The 16,920-nt window shown below is 42.1% G+C and overlaps 1 protein-coding gene across 1 annotated transcript in view; it reads left to right on the top strand.

The window, feature by feature from the left end:
* znf608 (zinc finger protein 608) overlaps window positions 1–16,679 on the top strand; it is a 52,255-nt gene extending 35,576 nt beyond the window's left edge. The window contains exons 4-9 of the mRNA XM_030416527.1: window positions 1,702–4,168; window positions 5,202–5,679; window positions 6,827–6,996; window positions 10,078–10,225; window positions 10,899–10,955; window positions 12,507–16,679. Coding sequence (XP_030272387.1) covers window positions 1,702–4,168; window positions 5,202–5,679; window positions 6,827–6,996; window positions 10,078–10,225; window positions 10,899–10,955; window positions 12,507–12,526 — 3,340 coding nt within the window. The 3' untranslated portion in view covers window positions 12,527–16,679. The remainder of the gene's footprint in view (window positions 1–1,701; window positions 4,169–5,201; window positions 5,680–6,826; window positions 6,997–10,077; window positions 10,226–10,898; window positions 10,956–12,506) is intronic.
* Window positions 16,680–16,920: the final 241 nt, after the last annotated feature.

Raw genomic sequence — 16,920 nt, 5'->3', positions numbered from 1 at the left:
TGATGAGCTTTAACAAAAACACTCTCCACAGTGCATCCCAACTGTTTTACAAATGGAGAGTGGTTTTTGTAATTGCTGAGTGGTAAATGTGACAGTCCCTCCTCGCAGGGCTGAAACCTCTCAATTATTGCTCCGGTATGTAAATTGTTGTTGTCATGGCAATTACAGCTTAATCTCAGAAACCAGGGACTAAATTGCTTTTTTTATTTGGACTCTTGTCACTGCGGACGTCTGTGACTGAATGCTGTTTTATTATATAATTCAGTGGAAGAAAAGGCTTACTCTTCAATGATTGATCATCTGTCTTTGAATGAACCTGTAAACGAAGGTTAAAAGATGCAATGATTAAATTAAAAACAAACAAGTCTGAGATTATTTGAAATAAAACTAACTAGCTGTGTGAGAACGACATCACTTTGAAGGAAAATACATCAAATTTCAGTTAGACAGGCAGCCTCGGTGACACATCAGGGACGCGCCGATGTAAAAAAAGCAATTACAAACATCATAGGCAATGTGAGATATCATCGTTTTAAAATCACAGAGGGGGACAAGAAAGTCTCGTCTCAACGTGCTTTGCAGTCCTTTTCATTAATAAGGTGATTAACACCCAAAACAGTCTTTCCAAGGTCAGAATTTATTCATTGAGTATTTAACACCAACCAGTCCTGTGGATGTGGTGTCGTAATTAATGCATTAATAGGCTAGCAAAAACGCAAGATCCATGGTTCCAGAAAATAAAGCCATACTGTGCAGATAAAGATAAAGCAATGCATTTTTCCGTCCGAACAGACAGGTTTTTGATATAAATAACAACGTGTGAGTGCAGAAAATCTCCACTGTTAAGATGCGAGGCAGTCTAGTAAACAGCCTCAAAAGACTTCAAAGTAGAAGGTACGTTATGTGAATATAAAATGCCTCGAAATCAAATACAGAGATAACTGTGGCTTGTACAGGTTTTTTATGCTATCAAAAGAGAAGCAGGCTTTGTACAGAAAAAAAATCAATTTTGTATCCTTGACGTTTTGGTAAAGTGGTCCACATGAGCCCTGAATGATAATCTGTTATCTTGCAAGGTTTTTGTCTGATGGCACAAGAGTTCAGTTTGGGTGAAGATATGAACCTGCTCCTCCTCAGGTTAAAACCTTTCAAGAACAGCAGAATCAACAAGAACAAAAGCCTTCTTTTCAGCTCAGTGGTTTGATGTGTTTTTCAGTTTATGATTTAGGACATGAGCTCAACAACTTCAACACAACACAACACAACACAATACAATGTAAAATGATGCAGTGTAAAATTATGTAAAATAGAAATATGAAATATGATGTGATTCATCAAAATGCGATGCAGCAAGTATCATATATTGTAAAACTTTCATGTGGTAATGTAACAAAATTAATATTTGGAGGTCCACTTTGATGTACAGTACATTTTGATATATATCAACCAGCCAAACTACAGGAAAAGTTGCAATGAAAGATGTTCTGTAAGTTTCTTTTCTTCCTGAACTGCAGTAACATTATATTAATAGAAAAGTCACGTAATTTGTCATTAGGTGTGAATCATAATCTGACACAGTACGAAACAAAGCTAACATGAAAACACTCTCTGTCTCAAATCTGAAGTGTTTCTAGACTGCAAGTACATGATTATTAAGAGGAGTTTTCTTCTAAATCCACTTGTTTCTCCTTCTCCATCAAGGTTTTGTGAGTCACCCTCCAGTGATCCTGAGTTGCCGGGTGGGCGCGGCCGGGGAAAACGGATGCGAATGGCCATGGCCGAGCGGCCCTGCATTGAGCCGACCCCTGCTGCCAAAGTTAGGGGTTTATCACAGCACAGGAGCCGTGGAGGAGGTGTGGCTGGAGCCACTGCACCCATCCACAGCAAGGGACGGAGAGGAAGCCTGAACCTCATCAACAGCAACTGCCGAGCACCACCTTCTTTCTTCACTGTTGAGGAGGTGAAACCTGCAAACAGCACCTCCTCTCTCTCATCCGGGAAGCGAAAGAACAAACCACCAGCTGACCTGGACCTCAGCCTGGTCTCCTCTGATGACATCAAAAACGGGAATGGGAAGAGGATCCGAGCCAAATCCCGCAGCGCCCCATCCACACCGCAAGGCAAATCTGACCCGTCATTCATGGACCCCGGAGGAGGTTGTGCCTCCTCACCACCTCCCCCACCCATCCTCATTGACTGCCCACACCCCAACTGCACTAAACGCTACAAGCACATCAATGGCCTGCGCTACCACCAGACCCATGCACACCTGGAGGTTGAGGAGCAGAGGAAGCCTGAGCTTGAGCCCATGAAGGATGCCGAGAGTGAGGAACGACTATCAGACTGTGAGGACACCATCAGCAACATGACATATGACCTCTCAGAGACTAACAGCACTAATACCAACAGCTCCTCAAAGAAACCTGCTCCTCTATATAAGGTGACCACGGTGGGGTCACCTAAGAACAGAAGGTTACTCCTCAGCACTGACCACACACCCTCTGCTAACTCCAAGACCAGAAGAACCTCACTGCTGAAAGATGGGCTTATTGATGACCTTAGCAATCTACCCATCATCTCTAACATGACCGTGGTTCTGGAGAACTGCATGGTACCAGACAGAAACTCCACGGTAGAGATGCCCAAGCTGGAAGCAGAAGGTTTGATTGACAAAAAAGGAGGTGCATGTGACAAAGGCAAAAAGGCCAACGGGAAGGTAGAGAAGCTATCCAAGTCACGAACCAATCGGCCAATTGCTCCGGCCCCTGCTCCACCCAAGTTGATTGCCATACCCAACACAGCATATCCAACAGGCACAGCAGATACTGCCACCTCACAGCAGCCCACACCAATGGCAGCTGTAGGACTCACCAGTAAAAACCTTCCTCTGAAACCCATCAAACCAAAGCTGAGTATCGTTGTGGAACCGAGCCTTGTCAAAGCCACCCTGGTTACTTGCAGCAAAGAGACCAGAAAGAAAGAGAAACGGAGGCTGAAGGACAAACATAACAAAGATGCACCAACCAGGACGCCTAACGGTGACAGCAGTGGGATCAAAATGGAAGATGGTGGTGGTGGTGGTTCTAAAATGGGTGTAAAGGAAATTTCTGGAAGCCTTCTGAAGGAGCACCTCAGTAAGCAGGATGTGATGAACGGGCTCACGGAAAGCCAGGAGAGCAGGATGGCAAGTATCCGAGCTGAGGCTGATAAGGTATACACCTTCACCGACAACGCCCCCAGTCCCTCAATTGGTGGTTCATCGCGGCTTGACCCTAGTGGTGGTTGCCTTGCAGCAGCAGACAGCAACAGCAAAAACAACAGCCCCGCCTACTCTGACATCTCAGATGCTGGGGACGATGGGGGCTCTTCTGAATGTCGCTCAGATGGAATCAGATCCAAGTCTAGCTCCTCAACCTCTTCAGAGGTGAGCTGTAACAGCAGCCATGGTAACCCTGGTAAAACCCCACCCACAGCATCTGCCCCTTCATCAAAAGACCCCCAATCCCCATACTACCACAGCTACGAGCCCTACTACCTGCAGGGTTACATGCAATCGGACAGGCAAAACAGCAGCAGTGTTGCTTTCCACAAAAGCTCTGCTCTTGATGGCAAAGTGAAAGAAAAAAAGGAAGAAGTAAAGGAGGATGACAAAAGCTCCTCCCATGAGTTCTTAGACTCAAAGAAAGGCGACGGGCCGCCTCAGTCTCAGCTTCAGCTGGCTATGAGTCAGACCCAGACTGCTTTGGCCCAGTCACTGTACTATGGCCAGTACTCCAGAGGACTTTACATGGACCAGAAACTGTTACTGGCCTCCAAATGTTGCGACCAGACGCACAGTGCCAAGCACAGGGGCGAGAGGGGACAGGGGGTGAGAGACAGTGAGGAAGACAAACATATTGTTGGGGCTTCAGTCGGTGGACCCATGCTAAGTAAAGGTCCAGATGGTGCTAAAGGTTGCTGTCCCAAACCCATCTTGTCCTACGTGGAGATGAGTGAGAGGGGAGAAAGGGGACTGGGCATAAAGGCTGTGCACGGTGGCATGGTGGACCAGCACCAGGTCTCGATGAAAGACTGTGATGACATCAAGTCACCGTCCTCTTCCTCTTCTTCATCACTCCACAACCCAAACAGTCAGACAGATCTGGACTCAAATGTTTCCTTTTCCAGTGTAAGTTTCTCCCTCTGTCTATAACCTGCCGCCGCCGCTGATGGTGTTGTTGGTGTGCATTAATGACTGTTGTTTAGTGTCACAAAGAGATTAATCACACATTGTGTACAGCCAAACCGATAGGTGCTAATAACAAAGACCATGTGGCTTCTGTGGTGCTGTAGCTCTTCCTTGGCATAATACTCAAATTATTTTGGTATAATTAAAATCATGTAGTTTGGTTTCGATGGATGCAGATGTTTTTAATGTTAAGAGTAAGAATTAATGGGGGAAATGAATAATTCACTTTAGCTGTAAATGTACAAACGAACACATAAAGAAACAAAAGAAAACATTTCTAATACACAAGTGTTTGTTTTGATATGAGCTGCTTTTTCAGAAAGCTTGTACAGATTTTTAACCATGTCATCTCATGATGCAGTTAACTGCATACTCTAGCCATGCTGGGTTATGTAAAAAGGTTGTATGATGTGAATGAAAGCTCTGTTTGGGTGGCTAGGTTGATTTTTCCTTCTAGTTTGGCCAAAATTCTGCAGTTGATCATGTGTGAGACATGTCTTGATTCGTGTCATTGAGAGGGATGCCACACTCGTCACATCCCACCTGTGAATGGCCGCCTGCTGTTGAAACGTCGTCATCCTTCATCAACATCACACCCAGAGCCAGTGATAGATGGTCTGTCTATGGTTCTGTTCACTCAACTACACAGTGTTTCCTCTATAGTCATTCAGCAGCGGTGGGCCACCGCAGCAAGAAATTCTCCAACCCTGCTAAAAAGAAAATGAAAGTCATAAATTATCCTTCTTTTCCTGCCAAAAAACACAAAAGAGACAAAATGCTTCAGGGTTAACATTAAGACCTATGAAATAGGTATTTTGTTTTAGCTCTATAACTGGCCAGATAAACAAAAACTGGGACAAAGACGTGGACCGAAGTTGAACTGACCCCAAAATGACTCCCACCCACCACTGTTAACAAAGAATTATAGGGGAAACACTGCATCTAGCACCAACACTTGTCCCCATCGATCTAGCCCTCAGACGGCCCGGCCTGGGCTCACTGCCTGGTTCACAGCAAATACTCAGAGCTACAGAGTCAACATGGCGAGGAGGCCGAGGAGGGTGAAGCAGACAGGGGAAAAGAATGGGCAACTACCGTGGAGCCTGCCGGGGCCAAGATGACTTCAGGAGGAGGAGGCGTAGGAGAGAGGGGAGGAGGTGTAGGCGGAGATGCCAAAAAAGCCAGGCTCCATGGATCCCACGACCTGCTGCCGGGCATCGACGCAGAGGAGTCAGACAGGCTGGAGGGGCTAGATGATCAAGGCCAGGAGCCAATGGGAGGGCTGGCTGAGGAGTCCCAGAGTGCCCGGGCGGCGGTGTCTCCTCCCATGACCCCCCAGCAGCCCTACATCCAGTATCAGCACTCCTCTTACTCGCCCTACCTAGCAATGTGTGAGAGCAGCGGAGGCTCTTATAGGGGGGTGTCCCCAACCCTGGTCCACAATTATCCAGGTAAGAGTCTGACTGAGGTTAGATGATAAAAACAAAAGCACCGTCATGACTGAAACCTTACCTTCCAACTGCTTTTCTTGCTAATACTTGCCCTGCTGTGCCTTAAATTGGCATACCGTGATATTCTTACTTGAACTAATCACTCCTCAAGCCTGAATCTACCCAACCCAACCAATGAAGATAACCAATCAAAGGCAGAGTAGGGCGTGTCTTAGCAAGCAACGTATTGCGATCCATGACTGTATGATACAGCTACAGTCAAAAGCCAGTTGGCATAGCTTCGCACAAAGACTGTTGGCAATAGCTAAACTGATGTTACTAATCATTGGTTTTTGTTCAAATCAACAAACAATAAGCTAAAACATCCTAATAAGTGAGTTTTAGATTTGCTGGAAGGTCGATTTTGAATTGGTAGGATGGGTCAACCACCAACCCGATTCTTTAAGCCTTGTGGACAGGTGAATTTTTAAGTTTCTTTGTAATCGCTGTCAGTAGTTGACCCAACACCTGAAGGGCTGAAAGTAGGGGATTTGAAGATTAAGAGATTAACGCAACTGAGATGTTGGTTGATGTTAAAGCGCTGAAAAATGTCAAAAGTCAAAAGCAGTCAAGTCAAAAGTTCAATCAATTTAGGTGTAAGAGATGAAAGCAGTTGAAGTGTCATCAGCTCTGGAGCCCTACTGAGCTTTTTATACCCTTTTAGCTCCTTGTAAGGCCCTTCTTGCCATTAAACAGCAGAGTTAGATTTCTGAATAAAATTGAACATTTAGCAGCTAATGAGCCACATATTTATTTCAGGAGTTGGTGGAGACCAAAATGTAGCTAAAAGGAGATTGAATGTTGACTTTATCAGATGGACACAAACACCACTCCAATGGGCTGTGTTGCCCAGTGTCTGCTGGGTGTGTCAACAGGCATCAGTTACCCTGAACCTTTAGCTTGCCAGTTAGCTATAAGCCACACACTCACAGATTTGTTAACAAGACAGCGAAGGTAAGCTCAAAACATACTGTAAATATGTACAAAATCAGGAAATATACAAATAAAGGCCTCAAAATGTAAGTTTCATTTTTTATGCCGAAAGTCATGGTGCATGTGTATTTATGTTTTCTTTGACTGCCTTTTTGTATCTGCTTGTGTCCACCAGGTTTCCACTACCCTCTGTACGGTAAGACGGCGGGCAGGGAGGAGTCGGAGGTGACTCCACCCAGCAGAGGAGGAGTGGTGAGCAGCAAGCAGAGCGGCGACTCCTCCTCGTCCTCAGCCATGGAGCTTCTGCAGCAGCAGAGCCATCAGTACCATGGAAAATCACCTGCTGTGAGACATCGCTCACTTCACTGCCACATCCACCCTTCAGCTCACAGTGTCACACATCTGACGTTCGTAACACAGCACGGATCTGATGTTTCCTGATCAGATATCCCTGCTTGTAAATCGTATAGACTTGATACTTGACACATAACTGATGCAATTTCTCTCAATCACACTTCTATTAAAGATGATTTATTTGGTATAGAACATACGTCTCATACACAGCAAATTAATTATTAGAAGAGCTGGGAGGAGTTTTAGTACATATTAGTCCAATTATAGCCAAGAAGGCTTAACATCTCCAACATTTTACAAGACATACCACAATGAGTTAAAGCTGTTAGAGTTCTGCTTTATTGTTTTTGTGGCCGTGGCTCAGGAGGTGGAGCAGGTCATCTACTGATCACAGCACTGGCATTTCAATCCTGTCCACAAGTCAAATGTCCTTGGGCAAGACACTTTCACGTTGCTCTCCAGCCAATGTGGATGCTCGAGCCAGTGCATTCCTAATTGCCAGTCCCAAGCCTGGATATATGCATCTTGCATCAGGAAGGGCATCCGGCGTCAAAAGCTTATCCCAAATCAAATATGCGGATCATACAAATCAGATTTCCATGCAGGGTCAGGCGGGGGCTCAGGTTGCAAGCAAGATGGAAACAGATGAAAGAGTGAAAAAGAAGTGTAGTTCTTTTCTAGGCAGTTATTGGTTTCAATTAATTTACTTATGAACTTATAAGTTGTTTGAGATATGTATTGAAACACTTTCTATACTTATTTCTTTTCAAAGTCACAGTATGTTCTCAAGAGGCCTCTTCTACGAACATAGCCAGGATATGTTTCTGTTTTCCGGTCACACAGGCTATCAACTTGGTTATCAACCTGGGATTTCCACAGCAGAGCAGAGTATTTTATAAGAGAAAACCACAATATTAGACAAATAGTAGAAGACATAATCCAGGCTAAAAACACTGCTGCAGCTGCCAAATGCAGGCAAGAGATTAATGACAGTGTAAATGCATGAATTGATGGGCTTATAATATCACTGCCTCATCATTGTAGTGTAGATAATAGAAGTATAATTACGTTGATGTATTAAATTAAATTATGCTGTTTGGATGTATTTTTATAGCCTTATTGTTGCAGCCGCAACCACTCTGGCATCAAATGGAGCAAATTAAAATAAAAGATAAAAAATGACTGATAAGTACACAGCTTTACTCCTTCTATCAGTCTCTGCTATTGGGTGAAATCGCTATACATAAGCGCAATTAAAAGGATTTGACACTGCTTGCAGCCAAGAGGAGAAATGTAAGATAGAAGACAAGAGGGGGCCATCCTACAGCTCTCACAACATGCACACCAAGCTCCACTGAATCTTATACGAATGAAAATGCCATTTTCCAGAAGATGGATCGGTCAGAAGGTGGTGCTTTTATATGTGCTGATCTGTTATCTCAAACATTACCTGCTCTGGAGCATGTTAGGTGTGCAGTTTAAGTTCTCATGGCGATGTACCCTGGTAGGAGGTGAACCCTGAAGTTAACCACAAATCCTGCTTCATAGTGCAGGCCCAAAGTGTAGTAGTGCAGTGCAAACTATACACTCACACACACACTTGTCCGTGATACCGCAGTGCTATGGTTGCAGGCATGGAAATTGCTGAGACTGAGTACCAATATCTGCTGCTCAACTCGAGTTTCATTGTGTCGTGAGACAAATTAAAACTGATGGCCGTCTGAAAGAACATATATATATATATATATATATATATACATATATATATATATGTATATATATATATATATATATATCGATATATAACATTTTTAATATGATCCTTTAAGTTGTTATGGGACCTAAAACCAAAGTGTTGTCTCTGCTCTGGCTTGTACAGATTTGTATTCTCCCTGGGAACATTTGCAATCACTTTGGCTACCGAAGCCAGAAAACACGAATTTAGGCAATAAGGATGACATCCAGACATCTTAATGGAACAAACATAATAAAACCACCACTTAAACTGACATAAGAAGATGCGAAGACAGCTGTTAAGAGCCAGCTTCTTCATGAAAGAAAAACATCTCGAGTTAGAAGCTGTAAATCAAATTTAAAGTTTTAGTACTCACTTAAGGGTATTATTTTTTGCTGTATCTCATGGACAGAAGAGGAAGCCTAAAGAGTCCTCAGTGGTTGTTGCTATTTAGTAATAAAAATATACACAAACCTAGGAGGGGGGAGCCCTTCTTCACTCAGCGGCCATTATCTCTCAAAATATTTTTTTTTTTTACCTTGCACCATCAGCTAATACATATTTTATCAACGGCGGTGGTGGGGGGGTCGCGATGTAACTTTTTTTTTTTTTTTCTGTGAGAGACTGTGGCGGAATGACTTGATTAATGGGAAACGCTAACTTAGCATTAGCTCGTCTACGTTTAGCTAATGAGGAGGGCGGTTAATCAAATGAAAACTACTCACCCTCCTCATCTTTTCACAATTTGCTAACGTAGCATTAGCTATGTAGAGACTTCATCACAGAAACAAAAAGGTGAAAAATACAGACATTTAGTTTCAGTAAATTAACAAAGTTAACATTTTGCTGTGACAGTTACTTCACCCACCTTCTGTGCGTCAGCAGCACCGTGTGTGCCTGCGTGCACTTGCGCGGTGTGCGAGAAGATGCCGGTAGCAGTGAAAACATGGACTGGAGTTTCATTGGTTCAGGTTTTATCTCAATAAACGAGCGGAACGGATTCAGTAATGAAGCTCTGACACAGCGCTCTGAAAACAGCGCTGAGTGAACAGGCTGATTTATTGATGGGGATCCAAATGAATGATTTTAAAAAGTCATATAATGGTCGTTACACCCATGATTACAATGAAACACTGAAGCAGAGGGAGCTCAGCTCCTGCTGGCTGTACTGATGAGGTGAGGAGGCGGAGCTGAGCTCCGGAGGGCTCCGGCCCAATTTAATCTCTGCCTACAACACACTGCTACCTCTAGTCTACCTCTAATCAAGTAAATGTCCTTTGTGGGGTCAGAGAACGTTAGATAAAAAGTGTAAATCCAGATGTGTGTTTTTTGTATAGCCTGGCGAGAAGGGTTCCCCAGAGGGAGAGAGAGAGACAGAGCGAGAGAGGAACCATGTGTCCTTCGCCCGACACCTCCACACACACCATCACACACACCTGGGTATGAGCTACAACCTGATGGCAGGGCAGTACGACATCTACCAAGGTACGACGACACACCGAGCCCAAAATGTATCAACCTGCAACCTGCATTAAATATGACGATTATCAATACAGGTGCTGATAAAATTTCTGCCATCAACTGTGAGTGATTGACCATTTCAGTTCTGTAGATTCAGTTTGGGAAATGTAAATCTATAACAAAAAAACATAATCTATCTGTTAACTCTTTATATGTATTGCTAACCAGAAATGTCAAATAAATATAGTGTAGAAAAATTTACAATATTTCCCTTTGTGATGTAGTTGAGAAGTATATAGTAGCATTAAGTATATAGTACAAGTGTAGTATAACTTCTTAGAAATTGTTCTCAAACACAGTACTTTATTAGATGTATGCTGTTACTTTGTGCCACTGGTTCTCCTCTTTAAGAGTGTGTTTTTTTCCATCTACTATGAAAAAAACACCACATCTCTCAGCTTTTCATAAAGACCATTGAAAAACAAAATTATTTGTCCAAGGCCGGCTGAACGGAATCCACTCTCTTTTAAAAGGCAGGCAAGGCTTCAGCTTTTTGTCAGCTTGTAGTTACAGTTCATCTGCTACTATCAATGTTTAGTTCAGGGTTGAATGAATGGCAGTTTTCAGGGTAATTTTCTGCTGCAATGTGATGTTTCACGGCTGATTTCTCACTCTCTCACTGCTCTCTGATACATAGGGTTGAGCTCCAGGTCGCTGGTCTCCAGTCAGCAGGTGTCGGGACACTCCTCTACTGGTAAGTTTGCAGCACTGAAGCTGCAGTATGTGCCATTAACACCAGACTTGTGACCAATCTGAACTTAATGCAAACTAATTATCTACTGCGTCTCTGGTTTCCTGTTGTTCCTTCAAGGTATATAGAAGGGCAGGGAATGTCTGTGTTAGCAAGATTTGAATTGTTATGTTTGGATAGTTTAGTGATTTAAAGCGTGGTAAATAGTGGTACTGTTCACATTGATTCATTTATCCTGTTCTGGTCATGTTCATTTGAACATCTTGATTTCTGTTGTTATTTTTGATTTCTTCAGCTGTTAAAAACAAGTGGAACATACAATAATTTCTTTAATGTCTCGGCTATTTAAAAAAAAAGAAAAGACAGTAAATGCTACTTTTTTAATGGCATAGTACTGAGGATGAATTGACGAGTCACACGGTCTGAGAAAAGAAGCTCTCTGTATAGTCTGGTGATACAGCAGCGAATACTTATATGTCGATGATGTAACGTTTTATGTTGGCCCTGCTATTGAGCAAAATCTTGCCTTTTGACATGAGGTGGTGGTGCTCATACCGTTTTTACCCATAGGGGCTGCAGAATGAAATTCCTCAACCAAAGGCATTGCACTTACAGACTGCTAGACTGTCACCTTGTTGTGGCTTCTATTACATGATTTGTGAGTTTCAGTGTAAAATATCTTTGTCAACTCAGCTGTGCCTCAGTGTGGATTGCGGACTAAGAGATTTACCACCAAGCTCAACTCTTATGAAGTGAAGTGGCTCATTTTTTCTTGCATAAAATGCAAACTGGGAGCAGAAGAAGCTGGAGAACAGTTGCGTCTGGTGGTTCAATACGTCAGATATCTAAGCCCTCTCTACTGGGAGTAACAGCTCACCTCATAATCGACTCTCTGGGGCTTGTGTCTTGTTGCCTAAATTGTCATCCAGCAAATAATTATCCACTTTGCAGTGTTTTCCATATATTTTTTTATCGGCCATGTATCACTGCATTTGTGTGAAGGTGTGAAATAATGCAAAGGGTACCTGCCAGGCAGTTAAACAGCATAATGTGATGATTACCTCACTGGTGCAAAGACTGTAGTTATCTGTAAATGGTAATTGCTTTGAAATAGAGGAGATTAACATGAGTGATGCTGACAGTGGGAACACACAGCAGCAAAGATGAAGTATAGCAGCAGTTTTCCACTGAAGCCAAAGCAGCAGCGTTTTTTAAATATTCAGGCCTGATATCTGAAGATCACTAGTCAATTATTTTCTGATGTTGTTCTCTCACATTCACAATTTAAATATGACATTATGGTTATATCAATTAAGATATAGACTTGTTTTTGTTATCATTGTCTACCTGGGGAAAGAAGCTGCTCTGTGGTCTGGTGGTACAGCAGCAGACACTTTTCTAGTCATCTAGTTTTATCTGAAGGCTCAAAGGAGCAGTGTGTAAGGACAACTAGTGGTCGTCTGTCGTTTGTTAGATATAGTAAGAAATCAAACCAATAGTCTGACCACAGTGCGTTTGTCTGAAAGTCTATGTTTTGTCCTCTTGTCTCCACAGAGAGCGACGGAAAGAAGTAGGACCATGTGACCACGTCTCACATGAGGAATGGCAGATTTATTAGACATCAATTCCATGGTGTTGAATAAGCTTCGCCTCGCTGAGAGGCAGAGAACACAAATTTAAAAAACCTCCTTCATTTCTTACTAATGAAAACCACCTGTTTTATAACACGTCATCAAAGAGCAAACAGAGGTACAGAGAGCGGGATCGAGGACCTTTCTGAAGGAGGAACTATCTGTATGAAAACCCAGATCACTGACTTTTGGAGCTTTCAGTTTTGCAGGATTTTGACAGAAGCGGGCGGCATGTATAAAAGGAAACAACTCAGAGCGCCGTGCACTCAGCCCAGCCGCAGCTTTATGAAATGCACATTTATCGTAGTGTATTATGACGATGATATGACTGAATGTACTGACGACTTACATTATCCCAATAGTGTTGATGTTTTTTTTAAACTCCTGTTGGGAAGCAGCATTAGGAAGCTAAAAAGTCTATTATTATCCTTATTATTCTCATTATGATTATTGAAGTTGTCCTCCTCCCTCCATAGTGCTGACGCTACATTTGTATTACTAACCTGTACTTGAGCGTAACCATGTTGATTGTATTGTCTTTATGTGAGAGTAAACCTTCACATCGACCTGCCCAGTGCCATGTAGGAACCCAGTGGTGTATATATTCTGTACAGATTCATGGCAGAGCACTAACATGCTTTATCGTACTCTATGTTGATCTCCATCAGCCATGCAGGGGAGCTGCGGGCAGAGTGGGAAAAACCAGCAGGAACAGAACCGCTGTTTCTTTATTAACTGACTTGAGTTTATGTGCAGCAGTTTGTCCTTCGATGTAGTTTAGGGTGCACATTTCCCTTTCGGTTAGAGCTGAGGATACGTGTGTCAATTAGAGAATGTTAGCCCCAGTTTGCACCTCTGGAGCTTCAGGAGATTGTTCTCCCAAACATATTGATCCTATACGATCTACTGGCATGCTACTTCGGTGCTGGAAGCTGCTGTTTCTTTCCTGTCTGCTACCAGCAGTCAATGACAGAGTAGGGTCCGATCCACAGCTGATCTGGAGCTTTCAGTTGTTTCACACCATCTTCCTCAGCAGATTACCCAGTTGGCATGAATATTCAAATTTTCATCACTTCATGTTTGCATCACAGTTGAAAGTTGATTTTTTGCAGTCCAACTACAATTTCATGGCAGCTGAGTAATTGTACGATATGTTTGAAAGCTCCAGAATAGCTACTAAATGGACCTTACGGTAAGATTGTTATGCCAAATGAAAACAAAGTTTCCTAACATTAGCCAAGTAGCTTATTTTCAACCAATCCTGACCTACTTTTTGTGCCTAAACCTAACCGCACCTCAACCATAGCGCTAACCACGATAACAGTCATCACTATACAGATATATAAGCTGCTGTTTCTGTCAACTTTGGTAGGCTACACAATTCAAATTTAGACCATTCCTTGATTCAGTGAACACAAGAAAAAAAAAACATAAAATAAAGGATTGTTCAAGGATTGTTGAATATGATTCCAACAAGTTCAAGTAAACATGCTTCAATCAAAAGTACAACCTGGGGCTATCAAATAAATGGCTATTAATGATGGATGCTGGTGAGCGTGTGCTAAGCTAAAGGCATTCTTTCTAAGACACATGTGCCAGTTCTACTTTGAGTCACAGCATTCTTAAGGGCAATTCCAGTTCACTGTTTACATGAATCTTTGCTCATTTCTATCATTCATTTCTTTATTATTACCACTACAGTCGCCACTATACTCAAACTAAATGGAATTTGGTGTTTTGCTCAGGTACAATAGTGAATATGTGACCAAAAAGAAGCATCATCTTTTGTCAGTCAAAATTTTCATGCTTGCCATAGGATGTTAGACCTGTTTTTGTAGATTTACGTCTTTTAAGGAACTTACAAGTTGTATATCAAAGCATTTGCTTGCAGCGCCATATTAAACAGCAGTTTGAGAACATGCTAAATTCAGTTTAGCTTTGAGTGTAGTGTAACTCAAGCTCTAGACTCAGCCGTACAAAGATTGAGTCATAAAATAAGACGTTTATTTCAGAGTATTTATTTTGAATAATAACCAAGGGTTAAATAAAAGTGGAATTAAACAAGAAGACAGTTGGAAAGCCAATACAGCGATGGAAAACAACATGGTGATGCAGGAATTCAGTAAATCACACTGGAATTGTCCGCTGAATAAGATGCCCACATTTTGAGGGATGCACCCTTGTGAAGGGTCCCACAATCCTTTGCTCTGCCCCTGCTCCCATGCCTCCTACAAGCTAACTAGCTCACCGCAGAGCCTCTGATAGACAGAATTGTCAGCTTTAACAAATGGTGCCAAACCACTGCCACATCTCTACCGCAAAGACGTGTCAGCAACAGGTGTCGAACAGATTCTGGTGCATCATCCATCACGCATTCAAGAGAACAATGTTGGGTCAAGTCATGGTGGATGTCTGTGATTGATACTGTATGTTTCCATTTCTGTCTTTTTCTCCCACTGAAACTCTGAAGCTCCTCCATCTGGCATTCACATAATTGTAGTATCCTGCTGATATTAGCACAAAACACAACATGTTCCACACAAACATGCCAAATTCATCTACTGCCAGTTGAATAGGGTAACCAGTTTCTCTTAAGTTGCATAAATAGAGCTTTCTGCTGCATGATAAGAGAAATAACAGCTAAATAGTGAGTAGGATCATTGAGCAAAGTCACTCATCATTGGCTGTGTTCGAAATCACTCCCTTGTTCACTCACTGACTTCTCTCTAATGGATACTTGGCTGTGATCGTAAGGTCGTCGGTTTAAGACCCAGGCAGACAGGCTGGGTGGGTAAAGTGAAAGGCAGCTCTTTCCCAACTGAGGTGCCCTCGAGCCTCAAGGCTACGCCAGTGGAGCTGCTCAGTGGCCGCAGATCAGACTGTGGTTGTACTGAGCAGCTTCCGGGTGTGAATGTGTAACTGTGTGAATGTGATCAGATGGGCTCCGGAAAAAGAGAGTATCGCTCCCTTTTGCATCATTATTGACAGCTGTTGGGACCCACATCTGTACTTTTCTCATTTATAGAATGTACACAGTTTTTTTGTTCCATTGTGTAATTTCTGATGGTACTATGTTGTGTACACATTAACACGCTCAGAATTCAGACATTTAAATTAAATGGAGTTTACTAGTAGATGGACTGGTTTCGAACACAGCCTCTATGTTAACATTAGCTTCTGATAGCTGCTGTACAAATCTGATAGAATAGTTAATCAGATTGATGCCACAGTCACCTTATCAGATACTGTAGTTAGCTAGGTTGCTAACATTGTATGCTCAATCCAAAATAGCTGCCAGAAGGTGCGCTCCATCAACTTAGATCATAGTGACTTCATCTTGTGTCATACAGAACTTTATTTAGAGCAGTGGTAGCCAATGGTAAAACCATTTGGATTGGCCTGGCAGTTTTAATTAGGAGCTGTCAGGAATCCTGTATGTTATACACCTTTTGGCCAAAAGAGTAAGGAAAGTATTGACAAAAGTGGTGTCTCATTGTCTGCAAACCTTTAAAATAAAGTTATATAGTAACACTAATGCAATTGATTCAGCTAATTCAGAGGAGTCTGATTAAAACGAACTGTTACAAATATGTGACACAATAAAAATTGCTAACTTAGGCTTGATTTTATTTGTAGGCTATCATTGCGACATTGAGTAATATGAGATCAAGCCAAAAATAATTAATGTTTACCAATTCTTCCCATTCTGACAAAATAGCATGATGCAGTGTAATCCAATGTTCGCATCATGTGGGGTGGAACTATTATTACTAAGTAAGAGAACTTCCAATGGCCCAACCTTGTCTATCAGTGGCTCCGCCTCACTTACACAACACCTTACCTGCATAGTATCAGTGATCATTCTATTACTTGAATATAGTGCTATGAACTCTGTTTACAAAATGCTGTCATCTTTTGGGAGACACAATGTTGTCTTATAAAGGCTGCTTGGTATGTTCAGTTCATTCACCCGGTGTATCCAGTTAATAACACACTGAAATCGTATAAACATGAAACCTGCTGTTGCTTTTTTATACTGTATATGCCTTAATTCATATGTTTGGCAATCATGATTAAAGGATGTTTATATAAATTATTTTGTCCGTGCACTTTTCTCATTATGAGTGATGCTAAATACAGAAATGTTTGGCTTTTGCTACTGTACATAACCATCTTTCATGTGCAGTAAGAATGTACCATAATATTACTATATCATTACAATGTGGAATTAACTATTTTTGTTGACAGTGTACCAAAGGAGACACATTGTGATACATGAATCATTTATTGGTAACAGTAGACTAATCTAGGTTTCCTCTTTCCATTAGATTTTTATA

The sequence above is a fragment of the Sparus aurata genome, chromosome 5, assembly GCF_900880675.1.
Source record: "Sparus aurata chromosome 5, fSpaAur1.1, whole genome shotgun sequence".
Lineage (NCBI taxonomy): Eukaryota > Metazoa > Chordata > Actinopteri > Spariformes > Sparidae > Sparus > Sparus aurata.
This window is presented reverse-complemented; position numbering and strand designations above follow the sequence as displayed.